The sequence below is a fragment of the Neoarius graeffei genome, chromosome 2 (genome assembly GCF_027579695.1).
Source record: "Neoarius graeffei isolate fNeoGra1 chromosome 2, fNeoGra1.pri, whole genome shotgun sequence".
NCBI classification, from domain to species: Eukaryota; Metazoa; Chordata; class Actinopteri; order Siluriformes; family Ariidae; genus Neoarius; species Neoarius graeffei.
The window spans coordinates 55,083,823-55,101,899 of NC_083570.1; the positions used below are offsets into that span (position 1 = coordinate 55,083,823).

General features: G+C 43.0%; 1 protein-coding gene across 11 annotated transcripts in view; it reads left to right on the forward strand.

The window, feature by feature from the left end:
* Positions 1 to 18,077, forward strand: part of LOC132881689 (von Willebrand factor A domain-containing protein 5A-like) — a 50,227-nt gene that overhangs the window by 9,267 nt on the left and 22,883 nt on the right. For 9 of the 11 annotated variants that reach the window (XM_060914440.1, XM_060914446.1, XM_060914444.1 and 6 more), the window contains exons 2-5: positions 9,429 to 9,653; positions 11,144 to 11,346; positions 11,522 to 11,744; positions 13,554 to 13,720. In XM_060914440.1, the coding sequence (XP_060770423.1) occupies positions 9,593 to 9,653; positions 11,144 to 11,346; positions 11,522 to 11,744; positions 13,554 to 13,720 (654 nt within the window). In that variant the 5' untranslated portion in view covers positions 9,429 to 9,592. The remainder of the gene's footprint in view (positions 1 to 9,428; positions 9,654 to 11,143; positions 11,347 to 11,521; positions 11,745 to 13,553; positions 13,721 to 18,077) is intronic. The other 2 variants (XM_060914442.1, XM_060914441.1) reach the window with 1 other exon arrangement.

Genomic DNA, 18,077 nt, shown 5'->3' on the forward strand with positions numbered 1-18,077 from the left:
TTATTATTATGTTCAGTGTTAGTTCACAGTAGTAATGCAAGAAGCAGAATAGTGACAGTAATAGTGAAGCAGAAACATGCAATTGTACAAACACTGCAGCTCTACAGCAAAATATTCATTTATAAAATGGTCTGATTCTTAACACCAGTAGTGCCAATGATCTTCTCATTGCGATGCGAGTTGTCAACAAATCCTATAACTTGGTTCATGAAACGCGCTTTCAAAATATTTTCACTGTGAATATTTATTGTGTAATGGTGCAAAGTGAGAGAGAGAGAGAGAGAGAGAGACTCTGCCCTTAGGGCAGAGTCAATCCCGCCAGCAAAAATAGGGAAAAAAAGGAGCGATCTCACCTCTTCAGATGCTGGTTTAAGTCCGACAATACATTCCTCAAAAAGGGCATAGAGGACCAAATTAATCCATCAACGTGTATCATTCAATTTATTCCGGACCATTAAAGACGCCGCCTTCCGCGTAGAATCATATGTCATCCTCGCCGCCATATTGGATAGGTCAAAGCGGAGAATAAAGATTCATGTGCTGCGTTTAACTGTACCAACAGGTTTACCGTCCAAACGAGATCACATGGGATTACCTTTCACAGGTGAGAAACAACAAATTAATCCATCAATGTGTAGCATTCAATTTATTCCGGACCATTAAAGACGCCGCCTTCCGCGTAGAATCATACGTCATCCTCGCCGCCATATTGGATAGGTCAAAGCGGAGAATAAAGATTAGCTGCGTTTAACTGTACCAACAAGTTTGCCGTCCAAACGAGATCACATGGGATTACCTTTCACAGGCGAGACTGGAAAAATACTTTTCATTGTATTTGGTCATTATAATATAATTTTACGAACAGATTTTCCTGACTTTGTGGCTAATATGAAGTCTCGCGCATAATAGTTTATGCGCATGCGTCCTTACTTCTTCTATTGTTCTGGTGTCTCAGAAGGGACCGTCTTACAGCGCCCCTAGAGGTGTGGCATGTGTATTGCATCGTTTTCAGCAAGCGTTGCGTTGCCATATGGACCTGATATTTTACTGATCGTTGCCCATTTGGACGCGATACATTTTTAAATAACATCTCGTTGCCGTTGTCGTGTGGATGTAGCCTACTATTATAAACTAATTACTATTATAAACTATTATGCGCGAGACTTCATATTAGCCACAAAGTCAGGAAAATCTGTTTGTAAAATTACATTATAATGACCAAATACAATGAAAAGTATTTTTCCAGTCTCACCTGTGAAAGGTAATCCCATGTGATCTCGTTTGGACGGCAAACCTGTTGGTACAGTTAAACGCAGCTAATCTTTATTCTCCGCTTTGACCTATCCAATATGGCGGCGAGGATGACGTATGATTCTACGCGGAAGGCGGCGTCTTTAATGGTCCGGAATAAATTGAATACTACACGTTGATGGATTAATTTGTTGTTTCTCACCTGTGAAAGGTAATCCCATGTGATCTCGTTTGGACGGCAAACCTGTTGGTACAGTTAAACGCAGCTAATCTTTATTCTCCGCTTTGACCTATCCAATATGGCGGCGAGGATGACGTATGATTCTACGCGGAAGGCTGCGTCTTTAATGGTCCAGAATAAATTGAATGTTACACGTTGATGGATTAATTTGCTCCTCTACGCCCTTTTTGAGGAATGTATTGTCGGACTTAAATCAACATCTGAAGAGGTGAGATCGCTCCTTTTTTTCCCTATTTTTGCTGGCGGGATTGACTCTGCCCTAAGGGCAGAGTCTCTCTCTCTCTCTCTCTCTCTCTCTCACTTTGCACCATTACACAATAAATATTCACAGTGAAAATATTTTGTAAGCACGTTTCATGAACCAAGTTATAGGATTTGTTGACAACTCGCATCGCAATGAGAAGATCATTGGCACTACTGGTGTTAAGAATCAGACCATTTCATAAATGAATATTTTGCTGTAGAGCTGCAGTGTTTGTACAATTGCATGTTTTTGCTTCACTATTACTGTCACTATTCTGCTTCTTGCATTACTACTGTGAACTAACACTGAACATAATAATAATAATAATATCCAAGCTCGTGTTTCACTCTCACTAGTGCTCTGTAAGGCTTTTTCCTGGTGATATTCGTTACACTTCTACCCGGCGTGAAGCACTCACAGTCATGTGGTTGTGACATCATCGTAAACAAATCCGTTCTACTCATCCAGACGACTTCGCAACGGCAACGTTGCCAGATCTTTCCACTCTGGAACCCGTTCTCAAAAAGATTGCGTTTTGGGCACCCAAAACGCCGGTGCCGTGTGGACGCCAGGCCTAAATGATAAGCAATTGTATCGGAGTCACCTGAATCCGTTGCCGTGTGGACAGGGCCTTACTCCCCTTTCAAACGACTGGTCTTCTCTGGCTAAAATGTGTACATCACAACCCTGAAACAAGTGTCCTTTGTTATTCAGATGAAGATAGACTGCAGAGTCCTGGCCTGAGGAACTGGCTCTCCTGTGTTGAGCCATGCACCTGTGAAGCGGTTGTTTTGCCTTGCCCAATATACTGGTCCGCGCATTCCTCACTGCATTGAATTGCGTACACTACGTTGTCCTGTTTGGGTATTCTGTCCTTGGGGTGGACCAGTTTCTGCTTCAGAGTGTTACTGGGTCTGAAATGTACCAGAATGTTGTGTTTGTAGAAAATCCTCCTGAGTTTCTCAGATAACCCAGAAATGTAGGGAATGACAGTGTTCTTGCATTTTGTTGCTGTTTTCTCCCCTGTCCGTTATGCTTCTTTTTCAGGTCTTTATGAAAGCCCAGTTGGGATACCCACACTTCTGAAGTGCTTCCTTGATGTGTTTTTGCTCCTTCTTTTTTCCCCCTCTACCATTGTAGGAATGTTCTGAGATCTGTGATGTAAGGTTCTAATGACCCCCAATTTGTGTTCCCGTGGGTGGTGAGAGTCAAACAGTTGGTACTGGTCGGTGTGTGTGGATTTCCGGTAGACCTCGATGTTAAGGCTTCTGTCTTGTTTGATGTGCATGCTACAGTCCAAAAAGGCTAGGTTGTTTCCACTGACGTCCTGCTGAGTGAACTTGATGTTGAGAGCCACTGCACTGATGTGCTCTGTGAAGGCTTCCACCTCATGGGTTTTGATTTTAACTCGGGTGTTATCCACATACCTGAACCAGCGGCTGGGAGTGACTCCTAAAAAAGTGGTCAAAGTTTTTTGAAAAAGTGGTCAAAGCCAGGTTGGAAATCACAGAAAAATGCAGAGATGAGCCACAAAAACTCTGGAACCAAGATTAACCTCTACCAAAGTGTTGGAAAGGCCAAAGTGTGGAGAAAGAAAGGACTGGCCCATGATACAAAACATTTGAGGTCATTGGTCAAGCACAGTGGAGGTAGTGTCCTGGCTTGGGTTTGCATGGCTGCTTCTAGAATGGGCTCACTAATCTTTATTGATGATGTAACTCATGATGGTAGCAGAAAAATTACTTCCAAAGTCTACAGAAACATTGTCTGTCAGTTCACAGAGAAATGCATTCAGTCTAATTGGGAGGAACTTCATCATGACCCAAAACACACTGCCAGCACAACAAAAGACTTCATCGGGGGGAAAATGGGAGGTTTTAAACTAGCCAAGCTAATCGCCAGGCCTTAACTCAATTGAGCATGCATTTCATCCCCTGAAGAGGAGACTGAAGGAAGAAACTCCCTAAAACAAACAACAAAGGATTTGCAACCAAATATTTATTGTTATTTACTTTAGGACTACCGTATGTGGTCCTGTACTTTGCTCAACTCAAAATTGGGTTGTATGCCATTAAAGGTGCCATGTTTTAAATTGTTTAACACATCTAGATGTAAATATCACAAAATGAAAGCTGAAATTCTGATCAGTCATCTAATATCCATCTTTTGATCACAAACCCAAATGTCTTCAATGTATAGCAAAAACAAAAATTGTCCTTGCTCTTCCAATACTTTCGGAGGGGACTGTATGTTAGTGGACATAATGGACATCATGTAGCATAAATCAGTGGTTCTCAAACTTTTTTCACCAAGTACCACCTCAGAAAATACTTGGCTCTCCAAGTACCACCATAATGACCAACATTAAAATACAGTAGCATAGTAGGTCTAAGTATCAGAACATCAGAACATCAGAAGGAGTTTAGGGAAAAAATGAGACGAGCATTGAGTGGAAATGGTAGTCTGCCAGAAGATTGGGATACTACTGCTATACTAGTAAGAGAGGCAGCAAGGAAGGTGCTAGGGTGGTCATTGGGAAGGAGGAAGGAAGACAAGGAGACATGGTGGTGGAACAAAGAAGTGCAGGAAATTATTAAAGAGAAGATGCTAGCAAAGAAGAATTGGGATGATCAGAGAGACGAGGAAAGCAGGTGGTTATACAGAGAGACGAGACAGAAGGCAAAAAGAGTGGTAGCGAAGGCAAAAGCAGATGCATACCAGGAGTTGTACGAAAGACTGAAGACCAAAGAAGGAGAGAAAGACCTGTACAGACTAGGTAGGTAGAGAAACAGGGAAGTGAGGGATGTACAGCAGGTAAGAGTGATGAAAGATGTAAATGGAAATGTGCTGACAAACAAAGAGTGTATTAAGAAGATGGAAAGAGTACTTTGAGGATTTATTAAATGAGGAGAATCCAAGAGAGAAAAGGTCAGATTCATTGGAGACAGCAAATCAGGAAGCATAGTTGGTTAGTAAGGATGAGGTGAGGGCAGCCATGAAAAGAATTAAGACTGGGAAAGCAGTCGGACCAGATGGTATCCCGATTGAGGCTTGGAGATGTTTGGGTGAGATGGCTGTGGAGTTCCTAACGAGATTGTTTAATCAGATCCTAGAGAATGAGAAAATGCCAAGTGAATGGAGAGTGTGCTAGTCCCAATATACAAGAGTAAGGGAGTTGTACAGAGCTGCAGTAATTACAGAGGGATAAAATTGATGAGCCACACCATGAAGCTATGGGAAAGGGTATTGGAGGTGAGATTGGGAAGAGAGGTAGCAATCTGTGAACAGCAGTATGGGTTTATGCCAAGGAAGAGCATGTCAGATGCAATTTTTGCTTTAAGAATGTTAATGGAGAAGTACAGGGAAGGCCAGAGATAGCTACATTGTGTGTTTGTAGATATGGAGAAGGCATATGATGGAGTGCCGAGAGATGAGTTATGGTATTGTATGAGAAAGTGTGGAGTGAATGAGAAGTATATCAGAGTGGTGCAAGAAATGTATGAGAACAGTGAAACAGCAGTGAGGTGTGCAGTTGGAACGACTGAATGGTTCAAGGTGAAGGTGGGACTCCATCAAGGATCTGCTTTGAGTCCTTTCTTGTTTGCCATAGTGATGGATAGCTTGACGGACGAAGTGAGGCAAGAGTCACCATGGAACATGATGTTTGCGGATGATATTGTGATATGTGGTGAAAGTAGAAAGGAAGTTGAGTTGGGTTTGGAGAGATGGAGGTATGCATTGGAACAAAGAGGAATGAAGGTGAGCAGGAGCAAAACAGAATACATGTGCATCAATGAGAATGGGGATGAGAGTGTAGTGAAGATGCAAGGAGTAGATGTAAAGAAAGTTGGTGAATTCAAGTACCTGGGGTCAACTGTGCAGGAAAATGGGGGCTGCGATGGTGAGGTGAGAAAGAGAGTGCAGGCAGGGTGGAGCAGTTGGAGAAGGATTTTGGGAGTCATTTGTGATAGGAAAGTCCCAGCAAAAGTGAAAGGTAAGATCTGTAAGACCGTAGTGAGACCAGGTGTGATGTATGGATTGGAGACAGTACCCTTAACAAAGAGACAGGAGGCAAAGTCGGAGGTGGCGGAGTTGAGGATAAGGTTTGTGATGGGAGTGACAAGGTTGGACAGGATAAGGAACGAGCACATCAGAGGGACAGCACATGTAGAGAGCTTGGGAATTAAGCTAAGAGAGATGAGACTGAGATGGTATGGGCACATCCTGAGAAGAGATGCAGAGCATGTTGGAAGGAGAATGTTGAGGATGGAGCTGCCAGGCAAACGAAAATGAGGAAGGCCAAAGAGGAGATACATGGATGTGGTGAGAGGACATGAAAGTGGCAGGTGTGGTAGAGAAGGATGCGGAAGACAGGGAGCAATGGGGATGAAAGATCCGGTGTGGCGACCCCTAATCAGCAGCAGCCAAAAGAAGAAGATACACCAATCAGCCATAAAATTAAAAACACTGACAGGTGAAGTGAATAACATCTAACATTTGATTGTCTCATTACAATGGCACCTGTCAAGGTGTGGGATATATTAGGCAGCAAGAGAACAGTCAGTTCTCAAAGTTGATGTGTTGGAAGCAGGAAAAATGGGCAAGCATAAGGATCTGAGCAATTTTGACAAGGGCCAAATTGTGATGGCTAGATAACTGGGTCTGACCATCTCCAAAATGGCACATCTGTGGGGTGATCCTGGTATGTAATGGTTAGTACCTAACAAAAGTGGTCCAAGGAAGGAACCAATGAACCAGCAACAGGGTTGTGGGCGGACAAGGCTCATTGATTCTCATGGAGCACAAAGGCTAGCCTATATGATCCAATCCCACAGAAGAGCAACTGTAGCACAAACTGCTGAAAAAGTTAATGCTGTCACCTTTCTGTTTCAGCCAGCAGTAATTTTTTCAGCAGTTTGTACTACAGTAGCTCTTCTGTGGGATTGGATCTTCTGGGCTATATTGGACCCCTTAGCTCAGAGCCTGCCATCCTCCCAGGCTTGGCCTAGAGGCTGTATCTCTTCAAATGGCCATTGGCATTCCCTTGCTGGGTCCCGGACCTGTGCGGAATCTAGAAAAAGAAGTCCTGTATAGACAAGAACCAGCGAGTAACACAAACATTGGTTTCTTTTTGGTGCCTGCCATTCACTGAAGTGGGGCATGCTTGGTGACCAATGTCAAATGACAACTGGACAACTAATATTTTAACTGAGTTATTGCCCACCTGATGGCCAGGGCTTCTCTCTCCCCAGCCGCATAGTTCTTTTCAGCTTGGTGTAGCTTGCTTGCAGCTCATGTACAGCACAGGATGTTCTTCACTTTTTATGACCTGTAAGAGCATGGCATCCAGGCCCATCTCCAAAGCATCCATCTGGACAATTAATGGTAGGTCAAAGTCCAGGTTTTAGAAGATGGGGCAGTGGTGAGGGCATTTTTCAGGGCCTGGAATGCCTGTTTTGTCTGTTTAGTCCACTTCACCTTCTCTGGCTCACCTTTCTTGGTGAGGTCTGAGAGGGGGGAAGCTAAAGAGGAGAAGTTAGGCACAAATCTGCGATAGCATCCAGCCAGCCCCAAGAACACACATATCTGGTGCTTGGTGGTGGGCTGGAGGTACTTCTGCATGGCCTCCACTTTCTTGTCCTGCAGCATCAGCAGCACCTGACTGATGCGGTACCCTAGGTACTGTGCTTCAGTCAGCCCAAGATGGCACTTCTGGGGGTTGGTGGTGAGCTCAGCTTTCCTCAGTGCCCCTAGGATGGATTTAAGGTGGTGCAGGTGATCAGGCCAGGTGGAGGAGTGGATGATGATGTCCAAGTAGGTGGTGCCAAATTCTTGTTGAAGGAGCAGCACAATATCCATCAGTCACTGGAAGGTCGCTGGTGCCCCATGGAGGCTGAATGGGAGAACACAGTACTGCCAGTGGCCTGACACTGTGGTGAAGGTGGTTTTGGAGTGGGCCTGGGACATCAGGGTCACTTGGGTGGCATGGTGGTGTAGTGGTTAGCACTGTTGCCTCACAGCAAGAATGTTCTGGGTTTGAGCCCAGCGGCAGATGGGGGCCTTTCTGTGTGGAATTTGCATGTTCTCCCCATGTCTGCGTAGGTTTCCTCTGGGTGCTCTGGTTTCCCCCACAGTTCAAAGACATGTGGTTAGGTTAACATGGGGCAGCCTTGGGCTGAAGTGCCCTTGAGCAAGGCACCTAACCACCAACTGCTCCCTGGGTGCTGTAACATGGCTGCCTACTGCTCTGTGTATGTGTGTGTGCACATTGCTCACTTGTGTGTGCATGCATGTGTTCGCTGCTTCAGATGGGTTAAATGCAGAGGTCGAATTTCACTGTGCTTGAGTGTGCATGTGACAAATAAAGGCTTCCTCTTCTTCTTCTTCTTCTTAGTAAGGCCCAAAGTGGAGATGAAGTGGGCCCTCCTGAGCCTGTGGATCAGATCATCCACTCTGGGCAGGGGGTAGCTGTTGAAGTCTGACACGGCATTGAGTTTTCTGAAGTCATTGCATCATCTCAGACTTCTGTCAGCCTTGGGCACCACCACAATGGGGCTTGACCAGGGGCTGGTGAACTCCTTGATGCCTATTTGCATTGTTTGAGCCACCTCCTCCTCCATCACATGATGGCATGCCTCTGGGATGCAATAGGGGCATTGACAAAATACCACCCCAGGGAGGGTCAGGATGTCATGATGTTTCAGGTGGGTCCAGCCTGGCTCTGCTGTGAACACATCTGCGCACTGGTCCAGCAGTTCTCTCAGCTCTTGGCAGTGTCAGCTGGAGAGCTCTTCTCCCAGCTGGACCAGTTCACACCCTGGAGGACCTGGGGACAGAAGGGCCTAGTTTGAGAGCAGAGGAAGGGGTGCAACCCAGAGTTTCAGCAGATTAACTTGGTACAGTTGGGTGTTCTTGTGCTTACCTGGCTGCTGCAGGCAGTAGTTCACTAGCCTAACATGCTCAGCCAATGTGAAGGGACCCTGCCACTGCGCAAGGAACTTGCAGTTGGTGGTGGGGAAAAGTAGCAGCACGTGACCACTGGGCCGGAACTCCTGGGACTGGGCATAGCATTTGTAGTGGCAGCTCTGCTCAGTCTATGTGGCAAGCATGTGTTTGCAAATGATGGAAACCACCTTGTTGATGTGCACTTGCATTGGGGGGGGGGACCTCCCCAGAAAATTTTGAAAAAAGGGAGCCCATTTGGTGGCATCTGGTGACCTTTAGAAGCATTTTATGGTGGTACTGACACTGTCACTTTTTTACTGTTAACATGGTTGAAAAGGTTGCTACAACAAGTGGAAGTGTGTGATGCTGTGGTTTGCAGCATGGGGTTCACATGAGCAATAAATAAAGTCATTATCTGACAGCAATTTACTCTATAATAATGAAGTTTTATTACCTGAACCACTGCCAGAACACCATTAACCAAATGTTTAAATGAGTTCTGTTGCGGTTAAAAAACAAACAAACAAAAAACCCTACAGACTGCATTTACTGCACAAATGCCACAATCTTGAGTAGTACCTTTATAATTAGGCCTACTTAATATTTCAAACACCTTTAAGCAATGCACTGTGTCAACAATGGTTTCACTTCTTTCCTCTTCTCTGTCTGGCTTTTCTGTCCTACTCTCATTTAACTGTCGAAAATATGAATTGATGGTGCTGAGTGCCAATTCACGCCTCTTTTCAGCATGATTGAAATGTGGAGATGTATACCCAGGACACACAAACCATAAACCATGATCTCTCCTGCGCACTGAAGCGTCATGGAACCAGTGCAGCAGCAAAGTGATTGAGGGCATTTGTTGTGATTGGGGATTTCCAAAGGGTATTTCTGATCTGCCTGAGTGCATCATGGCAGCAAACTGGCCCAAAACACTGATTTTCCTTCAAAATATGCCCCAAACATCACAAGGTAGGAATCTGATGTAATTTTTCAATGAGTGTCAGAGCAAAAAAATAGCGTGTCAGCAAATTTAAAGTGTGTCGGCATGAAATTAAAGCATGTTGGCTCCGATATATATGAGAGAGAGCAGCACGGTGGTGTAGTGGTTAGCACTGTCGCCTCGCAGCAAGAAGGTCCTGGGTTCGAGCTCAGCTGCCGGCGAACGCCTTTCTGTGTGGAGTTTGCATGTTCTCCCAGTGTCTGCGTGGGTTTCCTCCAGATGCTCCGGTTTCCCCCAAAGACATGCAGGTTAGGCTAATTGGTGACTCTAAATTGACTGTAGGTGTGAATGGTTGTTTGTCTATGTTATCCCTGCGATGACCTGGCGACTTGTCCAGGGTGTGCCCCGCCTCTCACCCATAGTCAGCTGGGATAGGCTCCAGCTTGTCTGCAACCCTGTAGAACAGGATAAGCAGCTACAGATGATGGATGGATGGATAATTTTTACCCTCTTTTGAGTTCAGAAAACCCAAAGAAAATTAAAAACTTGTGCACCAAATTCTAGTGGGTTTTTTTGTTAATTAAAATTGCATGTTGTACATTCTGCCACAGACAAAGAACAGTTCAAAGAAATTACTGAAAGCCCAAATATTGCCATGACCCTCATATCCAAGATGACATTAATGTCACTGTATGGAAACTTCTGACACACACACGCGCACACACAAAATATATATTACATACACGCGCGCGCGCGCACACACACACACACACACACGTGTGTATACACACACACACACACACACACACACACGTATATACATATACACACAGACACACATACACACGTAATATTACTACTAAAGTAATCGTAGAAATGTTAGATTTTTATTAAATGACATCTACACTATCAAGTCAGTTCAAAAAATAATTTAGATTTCCATTCATTTTCCAGCACATAATTAAATCTCATAGAAAAGTATTTATATGTCAGTAAAGAAAGCAGCATTTTAAATCAGAGACCACTTTTTGGAGGGGGGGAAGAAACAAACAAAAAAATCATGGAGGCTGCTGAGTTTTGGTCCCAAAAAACCTGTTATTTTACACAACAGTTATGTGACTCAGCACTGAGTAAGTACATTGAAAATGTACTAAAATGTAATAAAAAAAAAACCCTGTAACTAAACATAAAGCCACAAAAAATTATTTCTCAAAGATATTAACACGTCCAAAAATTGAGGTCATATTTTAATGCTTAATTGGGAAAAAGCAAAACATTTGAGACATTTTAAAACCTTATATTTCTAAAAAAGTATTTTATGATGTTTTAAGGATATTTAAGGTTCCATGGCAACCATGATTGTGTGCCCTTTTTTCACATTATCAGAGTCTTTTCATACCTGCTGTGAAAAATATTGTAGGAAAAATGCCAAAGGATATGTACAGTTTAATTCCTGCCACCTTTTTGTTCCCTACACACCCTTTGACCGTTTAATAGTTTCTGTATGTTTCTGGCTCAGTTCCCCTGAAGCACATTGAGGTGGATCTGCAGGTTCAAGGGCATGTAGCAACAGTGACCTCCACCCTGCACTATGTAAATGAGGAAAAGCAACCCCTGGAGGCTGTGTTTGTCTTCCCCATGCCTTCAGGAGCTGCTGTCTGTCAATTCAGTGCCAAGATTGCAGACCAGGAGATAGTGGCTGAGGTTCAGGAGAAACAGGAGGTGACTGAAGCTGAGCTTTCCTGAAAATGATAAACTAATGATCTTGCCTGTAGTATCCTGTATAGTAGTTAACAGCAATATCAGTGCAGCATGCAATATAAAATATAGGTAGACAGCATGTATCACACTGAGAGGGAATATAACATTCACACACACACATTTGCCTCTGTATCAGGCGCGAGAGCAGTATGATGATGCCCTGAGTTCAGGTCAGCAGGCTTTTCTGCTGGAGGAGAGTAAGGAGTCTGTGGACGTGTTCAAGCTGAGTGTGGGCTCTCTGCCCCCAGGCCAGAGTGCCACCATCACCTTCACCTTCATCACTGAGCTGAGTGTGCAGGCTGACCATTCACTGCAATTCTGCCTGCCAGCAGTGCTCAACCCCCGCTATACACCAGCAGGTATGAAACACACATACACGCACACACAAGCACATACAGTGCCTTGAAAAAGTATTCATACCCCTTGAACTTTTTCACATTTTTCCACCTTACAACCACGAACTTAAAAGTTTTTTATTGAGATTTTATGTGCTAGACCAACACAGAGTAGCACATAATTGTGAGGTGAAACGAAAATGATAAATGGTCTTCAAAATTTTAAACAAATTAAAATCTGAAAAATATGATGTGCATTAGTATTCAGAACCCCTGCGTCAATACTTTGTAGAGCCACCTTTTGCTGCAATTACAGCTGCAAGTCTTTTGTGGTATGTCTCTACCAGCTTTGCACATCTAGACACTGAAATTTTTGCCCATTCTTCTTTGCAAAATAGCTCAAGCTCAGCCAGATTGGATGGAGAGCGTCTGTGAACAGCAATTTTCAAGTTTTGCCACAGATGCTCAATGGGATTTAGGTCTGGACTTTGACTGGGCCATTCTAACACATGAATATTCTTTGATCTAAACCATTCCATTGTAGCTCTGGCTGTATGTTTAGGGTCATTGTCTTGCTGGAAGGTGAATCTCCTTCCCAGTCTCAAGTCTTTTGCAGTCTCCAACAGGTTTTCTTCCAGGATTGCCCTGTATTTAGCTCCATCCATCTTCCTATCAACTCTGACCAGCTTCCCTGTCCCTGCTGAAGAAAAGCATCCCCATAGCATGATGCTGCCACCACCATGTTTCACAGTGGGGATGGTGTGTGCAGGGTGATGAGCAGTGTTGGTTTTCCACCACACATAGCGCTTTGCATTTAGGCCAAAAAGTTCAACTTTGGTCTCATCTGACCAAAGCACCTTCTTCCACATGTTTGCTGTGTCCCCTACATGGCTTCTGGCAAACTGCAAACGGGACTTCTTATGCCTGTCTTTCAACAATGGCTTTCTTCTTGCCACTCTTCCAAAAAGGCCAGATTTGTGGAGTGTACGACTTATAGTTGTCCTGTGCACAGATTCTCCTACCTGAGCTTTGGATTTCTGCAGCTCCTCCAGAGTGATCCTGGGCCTCTTGGCTGCTTCTCTGACCAGTGCTCGCTCTGTCAGTTTAGGTGGACGGCCATGTCTTGGTAGGTTTGCAGTTGTGCCATGCTTTTTCCATTTTTGAATGATGGATTGAACAGTGCTTCTTGAGATGTTCAGAGCTTGGGATATTTTTTTTATAACCTAACCCTGCTTTAAACTTCTCCAGAACTTTATTCCTGACCTGTCTGGTGAGTTCTTTGGTCTTCATGATGCTGTTTGTTCTTCAGTGTTCTCTAACAAACCACTGAGGCCTTCACAGAACAAGTGTATTTATGCTGAGAGTAAATTACACACAGTAGGACTCTATTAACTAATTAGATGACTTCTGAAGGCAATTGATTGCACTGGATTGTATTTAGAGGTATCAGAGTACAGGGGGCTGAATACTAATGCACAACACATTTTTCAGATTTTTATTTGTTTAAAATTTTGAAGACCATTTATCATTTTCGTTTCACTTCACAATTATGTGCTATTCTGTGTTGGTCTATCACATAAAATCTCAATAAAAAAACTTTTAAGTTCGTGGTTGTAAGGTGGAGAAATGTGAAAGTTCAAGGGGTATGAATACTTTTTCAAGGCACTGTACTTTACTGTCACATACTAAAGACGCATTATTGAAAAATATGATACACTTCAGTCACATACTCACCTCAATGTAAGACATTATACTGATCAAATAAGCACTTAGCTTAATGGGTAATCTTACTGTTAAATGAATCCTATAATCTGTTTTCTGCTTTATTTTCAGGTACAGGTGGTGGTATAGTATCAGAGATAACATCAAGTTCCACTGGCATTCCCTACTCTCTCTCTTTTACTGCACACATAAACTCGCCAAACCCCATCATGAAAGTGGAGTCCAAATGTGCTCTCGAGCCTCTGATGTTCCTCAACACAGACCACACAAAGGCAAAGGTGTGTGTGTGTGCGTGCGTGCATGTATGCATGTGTGTGTGCACGCAGGGGAGAAACAGAAAATTGTAAAGATTTTTCTTTGTCTAATTTGATTTATCTATCCATGTGAAGCTAAGAAGTTTGAATAAATCTAAATTTTGCTGATTCACTGAATCACAATCGTATGTGGTAAATCACTGCAGGCATCTATATTTCATATCTCTTCTTTGTGGCTAGTATTCAAACTGGACATTCTCCTTTGTCTTTTTCCTACTGACAGCACCTCTGCTACTCCTCTCAGAAACTCAAACCTTCCTTACATGCTGGAATGTTTTAGACTTGGTTTTGAGTCAACCTTCTCCAGCTGTGAACCTTGAGTTAACCCCATTCCACATATCATATCACTTTGTATCCTTCACACTGACCCACCTTTGACCCCTTTTGCCCTCTATCAAACCAAAGAAGTGTTCTTGCCCTGCCCCTTGCTTGTCAGATAGCTTATGCAGCAACTGGAGATTGCTGGGTAAATTGGAAGCATCTGCATCTGATCTATTCATGCTTCCCCCCCCCCCCCACACACACACACACAACCCTCCACCTCCTCCTTCATCCTCATCCCCCTGACTGCTGATAACTTTGCTACCTTCTTTATTGAGAAGATTGGAAAATCTGCCAGTCATTTCCTTCTCCCCCAATTCCTATACTTCAGTGGTGATTGAACGTTTGTGAACCCTCTAGAATTTTCTAGATTTCTGCATAAATATGACCTAAAACATCATCAGATTTTCACACAAGTCCTAAAAGTAGATAAAGAGAACCCAATTAAAGCAAATGAGATAAAAATATACTTGGTCATTTATTTGTTGAGGAAAATGATCCAATATTACATATCTGTGAGTGGCAAAAGTATGTGAACCTCTAGGATTAGCAGTTAATTTGAAGGTGAAATTAGTCAGGTGTTTTCAATCAGGTGTGAGTGGGCACCCTGCTTTATTTAAAGAACAGGGATCTATCAAAGTCTGATCTTCACAACACGTTTGTGGAAGTGTATCATGGCACAAAAAAAAAAAAAGGAGATTTCTGAGGACCTCAGAAAAAAAGTGTTGTTGATGCTCATCAGGCTGGACAAGGTTACAAAACCCCCCTAAAGAGTTTGGACTCCACCAATCGACAGTCAGACAGATTGTGTACAAATGGAGGAAATTCAAGACCATTGTTACCCTCCCCAGGAGTGGTCAACCAACAAAGATCACTCCAAGAGCAAGGCGTGTAATAGTCGGTGAGGTCAAAAAGGACCCCAAGGTAACTTCTAAGCAACTGAAGGCCTCTCCCACATTGGCTAATGTTCATGAGTCCACCATCAGGAGAACACTGAACAACAATGGTGTGCATGGCAGGGTTGCAAGGAGAAAGCCACTACTCTCCAAAAAGAACATTGCTGCTCGTCTGCAGTTTGCTAAAGATCACGTGGACAAGCCAGAAGGCTATTGGAAAAATGTTTTGTGGACGGATGAGACCAAAATAAAACTTTTTGGTTTAAATGAGAAGCGTTTTGTTTGGAGAAAGGAAAACACTGCATTCCAGCATAAGAACCTTATCCCATCTGTGAAACATGCTGGTGGTAGTATCATGGTTTGGGCCTGTTTTGCTGCATCTGGGCCAGGACAGCTTGCCATCATTGATGGAACAATGAATTCTGAATTATACCAGCAAATTCTAAAGGAAAATGTCAGGACATCTGTCCATGAACTGAATCTCAAGAGAAGGTGGGTCATGCAGCAAGACAACGAGCCTAAGCACACAAGTCATTCTACCAAAGAATGGTTAAAGAAGAATAAAGTTAATGTTTTGGAATGGCCCAGTCAAAGTCCTGACCTTAATCCAATTGAAATATGGAAGGACCTGAAGCGAGCAGTTCATGTCAGGAAACCCACCACCATCCAAGAGTTGAAGCTGTTCTGTACAGAGGAATGGGCTAAAATTCCTCCAAGCCGGTGTGCAGGAGTGATCAATAGTTACCAGAAACATTTAGTTGCAGTTATTGTTGCACAAGGAGGTCACACCAGATACTGAAAGCAAAGGTTCACATACTTTTGCCACTCGCAGATATGTGATACTGGATCATTTTCCTCAATAAATAAATGACCAAGTATAATATTTTTGTCTCATTTGTTTAACTGGGTTCTCTTTCTCTACTTTTAGGACTTGTATGGAAATTTGATGTTTTAGGTCATATTTATTCAGAAATATAGAAAAGTCTAAAGGGTTCACAAACTTTCAAGCACCACTGTACGTATTCAGTCTTTGTATTTCCTTTAGCCCATTTATCTCCACTTTCTACAGATGAGATCTTGCAGATTATTCTGGCCACCAATCCTGCCTGCTGGATTCTATCCCTTCCACAATGCTCCAGACCATCTCACAAGACATGCTCCCCTTCATCATTTCCATCATTCAATAACATCTGGTCATGTACCAACTGCATTCAAGAAAGCAAGGATTATTCCCCTTCTGAAGAAACCCACTCTAAATCCCTCAGATATCAGCAACTACCGACCAGGATAACTTCTCATTTTTCTTTCTAAAATTTTTGAACACGCTGTATACAATCCACTGTATTGAAAGGATTCACATCTGCTCCATACAAACTCTCCACTGATGTCCCATGAGGCTTAGTGCTTGGTTTTCATCTGGTCTCCCTTTATACTTGTCTTAGTGAGGTCATAGCTTTACATGGGTTTTCATACCATTGCTATGTTTGACACTCAATGCATCCTCCATTTCCTCACTCAGACACTCATGTTTCTGCATGGATTCTAGAAAATCTAACCTGATGTATGTGCCTGAAGATTCATCCTCATATTAAGATCTTGTGAGCTCCCTGGACAGCTCTCAGATCTGTCCATCTGTCACTGCATACAAACTTGGGGCAGTCCTGCATAATCAACCATCCTTTTCACATCACATGCCTAAACTGTCTTGGTTTCACGTTTACAAAATCAGGAGGATCTGGATGTTTTTATCCACAAAGGCCACCAACACTGGACCACTGCAACTCCCTTCTGAAAGGTCTGCCCCTGTGCACCATCTAACCCCATGCAACTGATCCCTAATGCAGGTGCATGAGAACTCCCCAAGTTCTTCTACACCACCCCATGCTCCATCCTCTGTCCAACTCTAAAGACTCAGAGCTATAATTGCTGCACAGTTAGCTTTTACAAGAGTACTAAATACCTGAATTTTTTTTCTCAATGAGAGATTTCAGTTTTTATAAAATTTCTGAAAACATGATTTTGTTTTGTCATTATGGATTAGTATATGTTGATTAATTGGCAAAACAGTACATTTCATCCAGTAATCTACACACTTTATTTGGGGAAATTTCTGACAATTCATTTTTTATCTAATGTCACTGAGTAATCAACCTAACCATTTCAAAAACTGATGTCTTCCAAATCAAGAAATTGTCATTTCAGCTGCATTTGACAATAGCCATCTAATAATGTTTGATCAGATTTAGTCTGCTTTTTAGGTTTGTCACCTTTCAGAAAGATAAGTGCAGTGTTTCTTGCAAGTCAAAACTAGATAGAACTCGACGCCAACAGTGTTGATGGGTATGCCTCCGCTTGGTAGACTACACGCCTTATTAAGTTATGACCTCAAAGTAACCTTGACCTTTGGCCTTCATATTCTTATCATTTCATCTTTGTCCCCAGGTGCACAAATGCTGAAAGTGTGGTGAAATTCCTTTTATTAGCCTTTGAGATATTGTGTTCACAAGGTTTTTGAACAGACATTTGACCTCACAGTGATCTTGACCTTTGCCCTTTTGATCTCAAAATCTAATCAGTTTATCTTTGCCCCCAAATGCACAAATGGTGAAAGTTTGGTGAAATCCCTTTCATTTGCCTTGGAGATATTGTGTTCACAAGGTTTTCGGGCAGACATTTGACCTCACAGTGAGCTTGACCTTATACCTTTTGATCTCAAAATCTAATCATTTCATCTTTGTCTCAAAGTGCACAAATGGTGAAAGTTTGGTGAAATTCCTTTCCTTAGTCTTTGAGATACGGTGTTCACAAGGTTTGGGGATGGACATTTGACCTCACAGTAATCTTGACCTGTGACCTTTTAACCTCAAAATCTAATCAGTTCATCTTTGTCCCAAAGTGCACAAATGGTGAAAGTTTGATGAAATTCCTTTCATTAGCCTTTGAGGTATCGTGTTCACAAGGTTTCGGGACGGACGGACAGACGGACAACCCGAAAACATAATGCCTCCTGCACCTTATGGTGGCGGAGGCATAAAAAGAGATCATTCAAGCAGCTATCAGATCAGCGCCAGAAGGTGCAGCTCTGGACCATGCTTCGAAGTTGC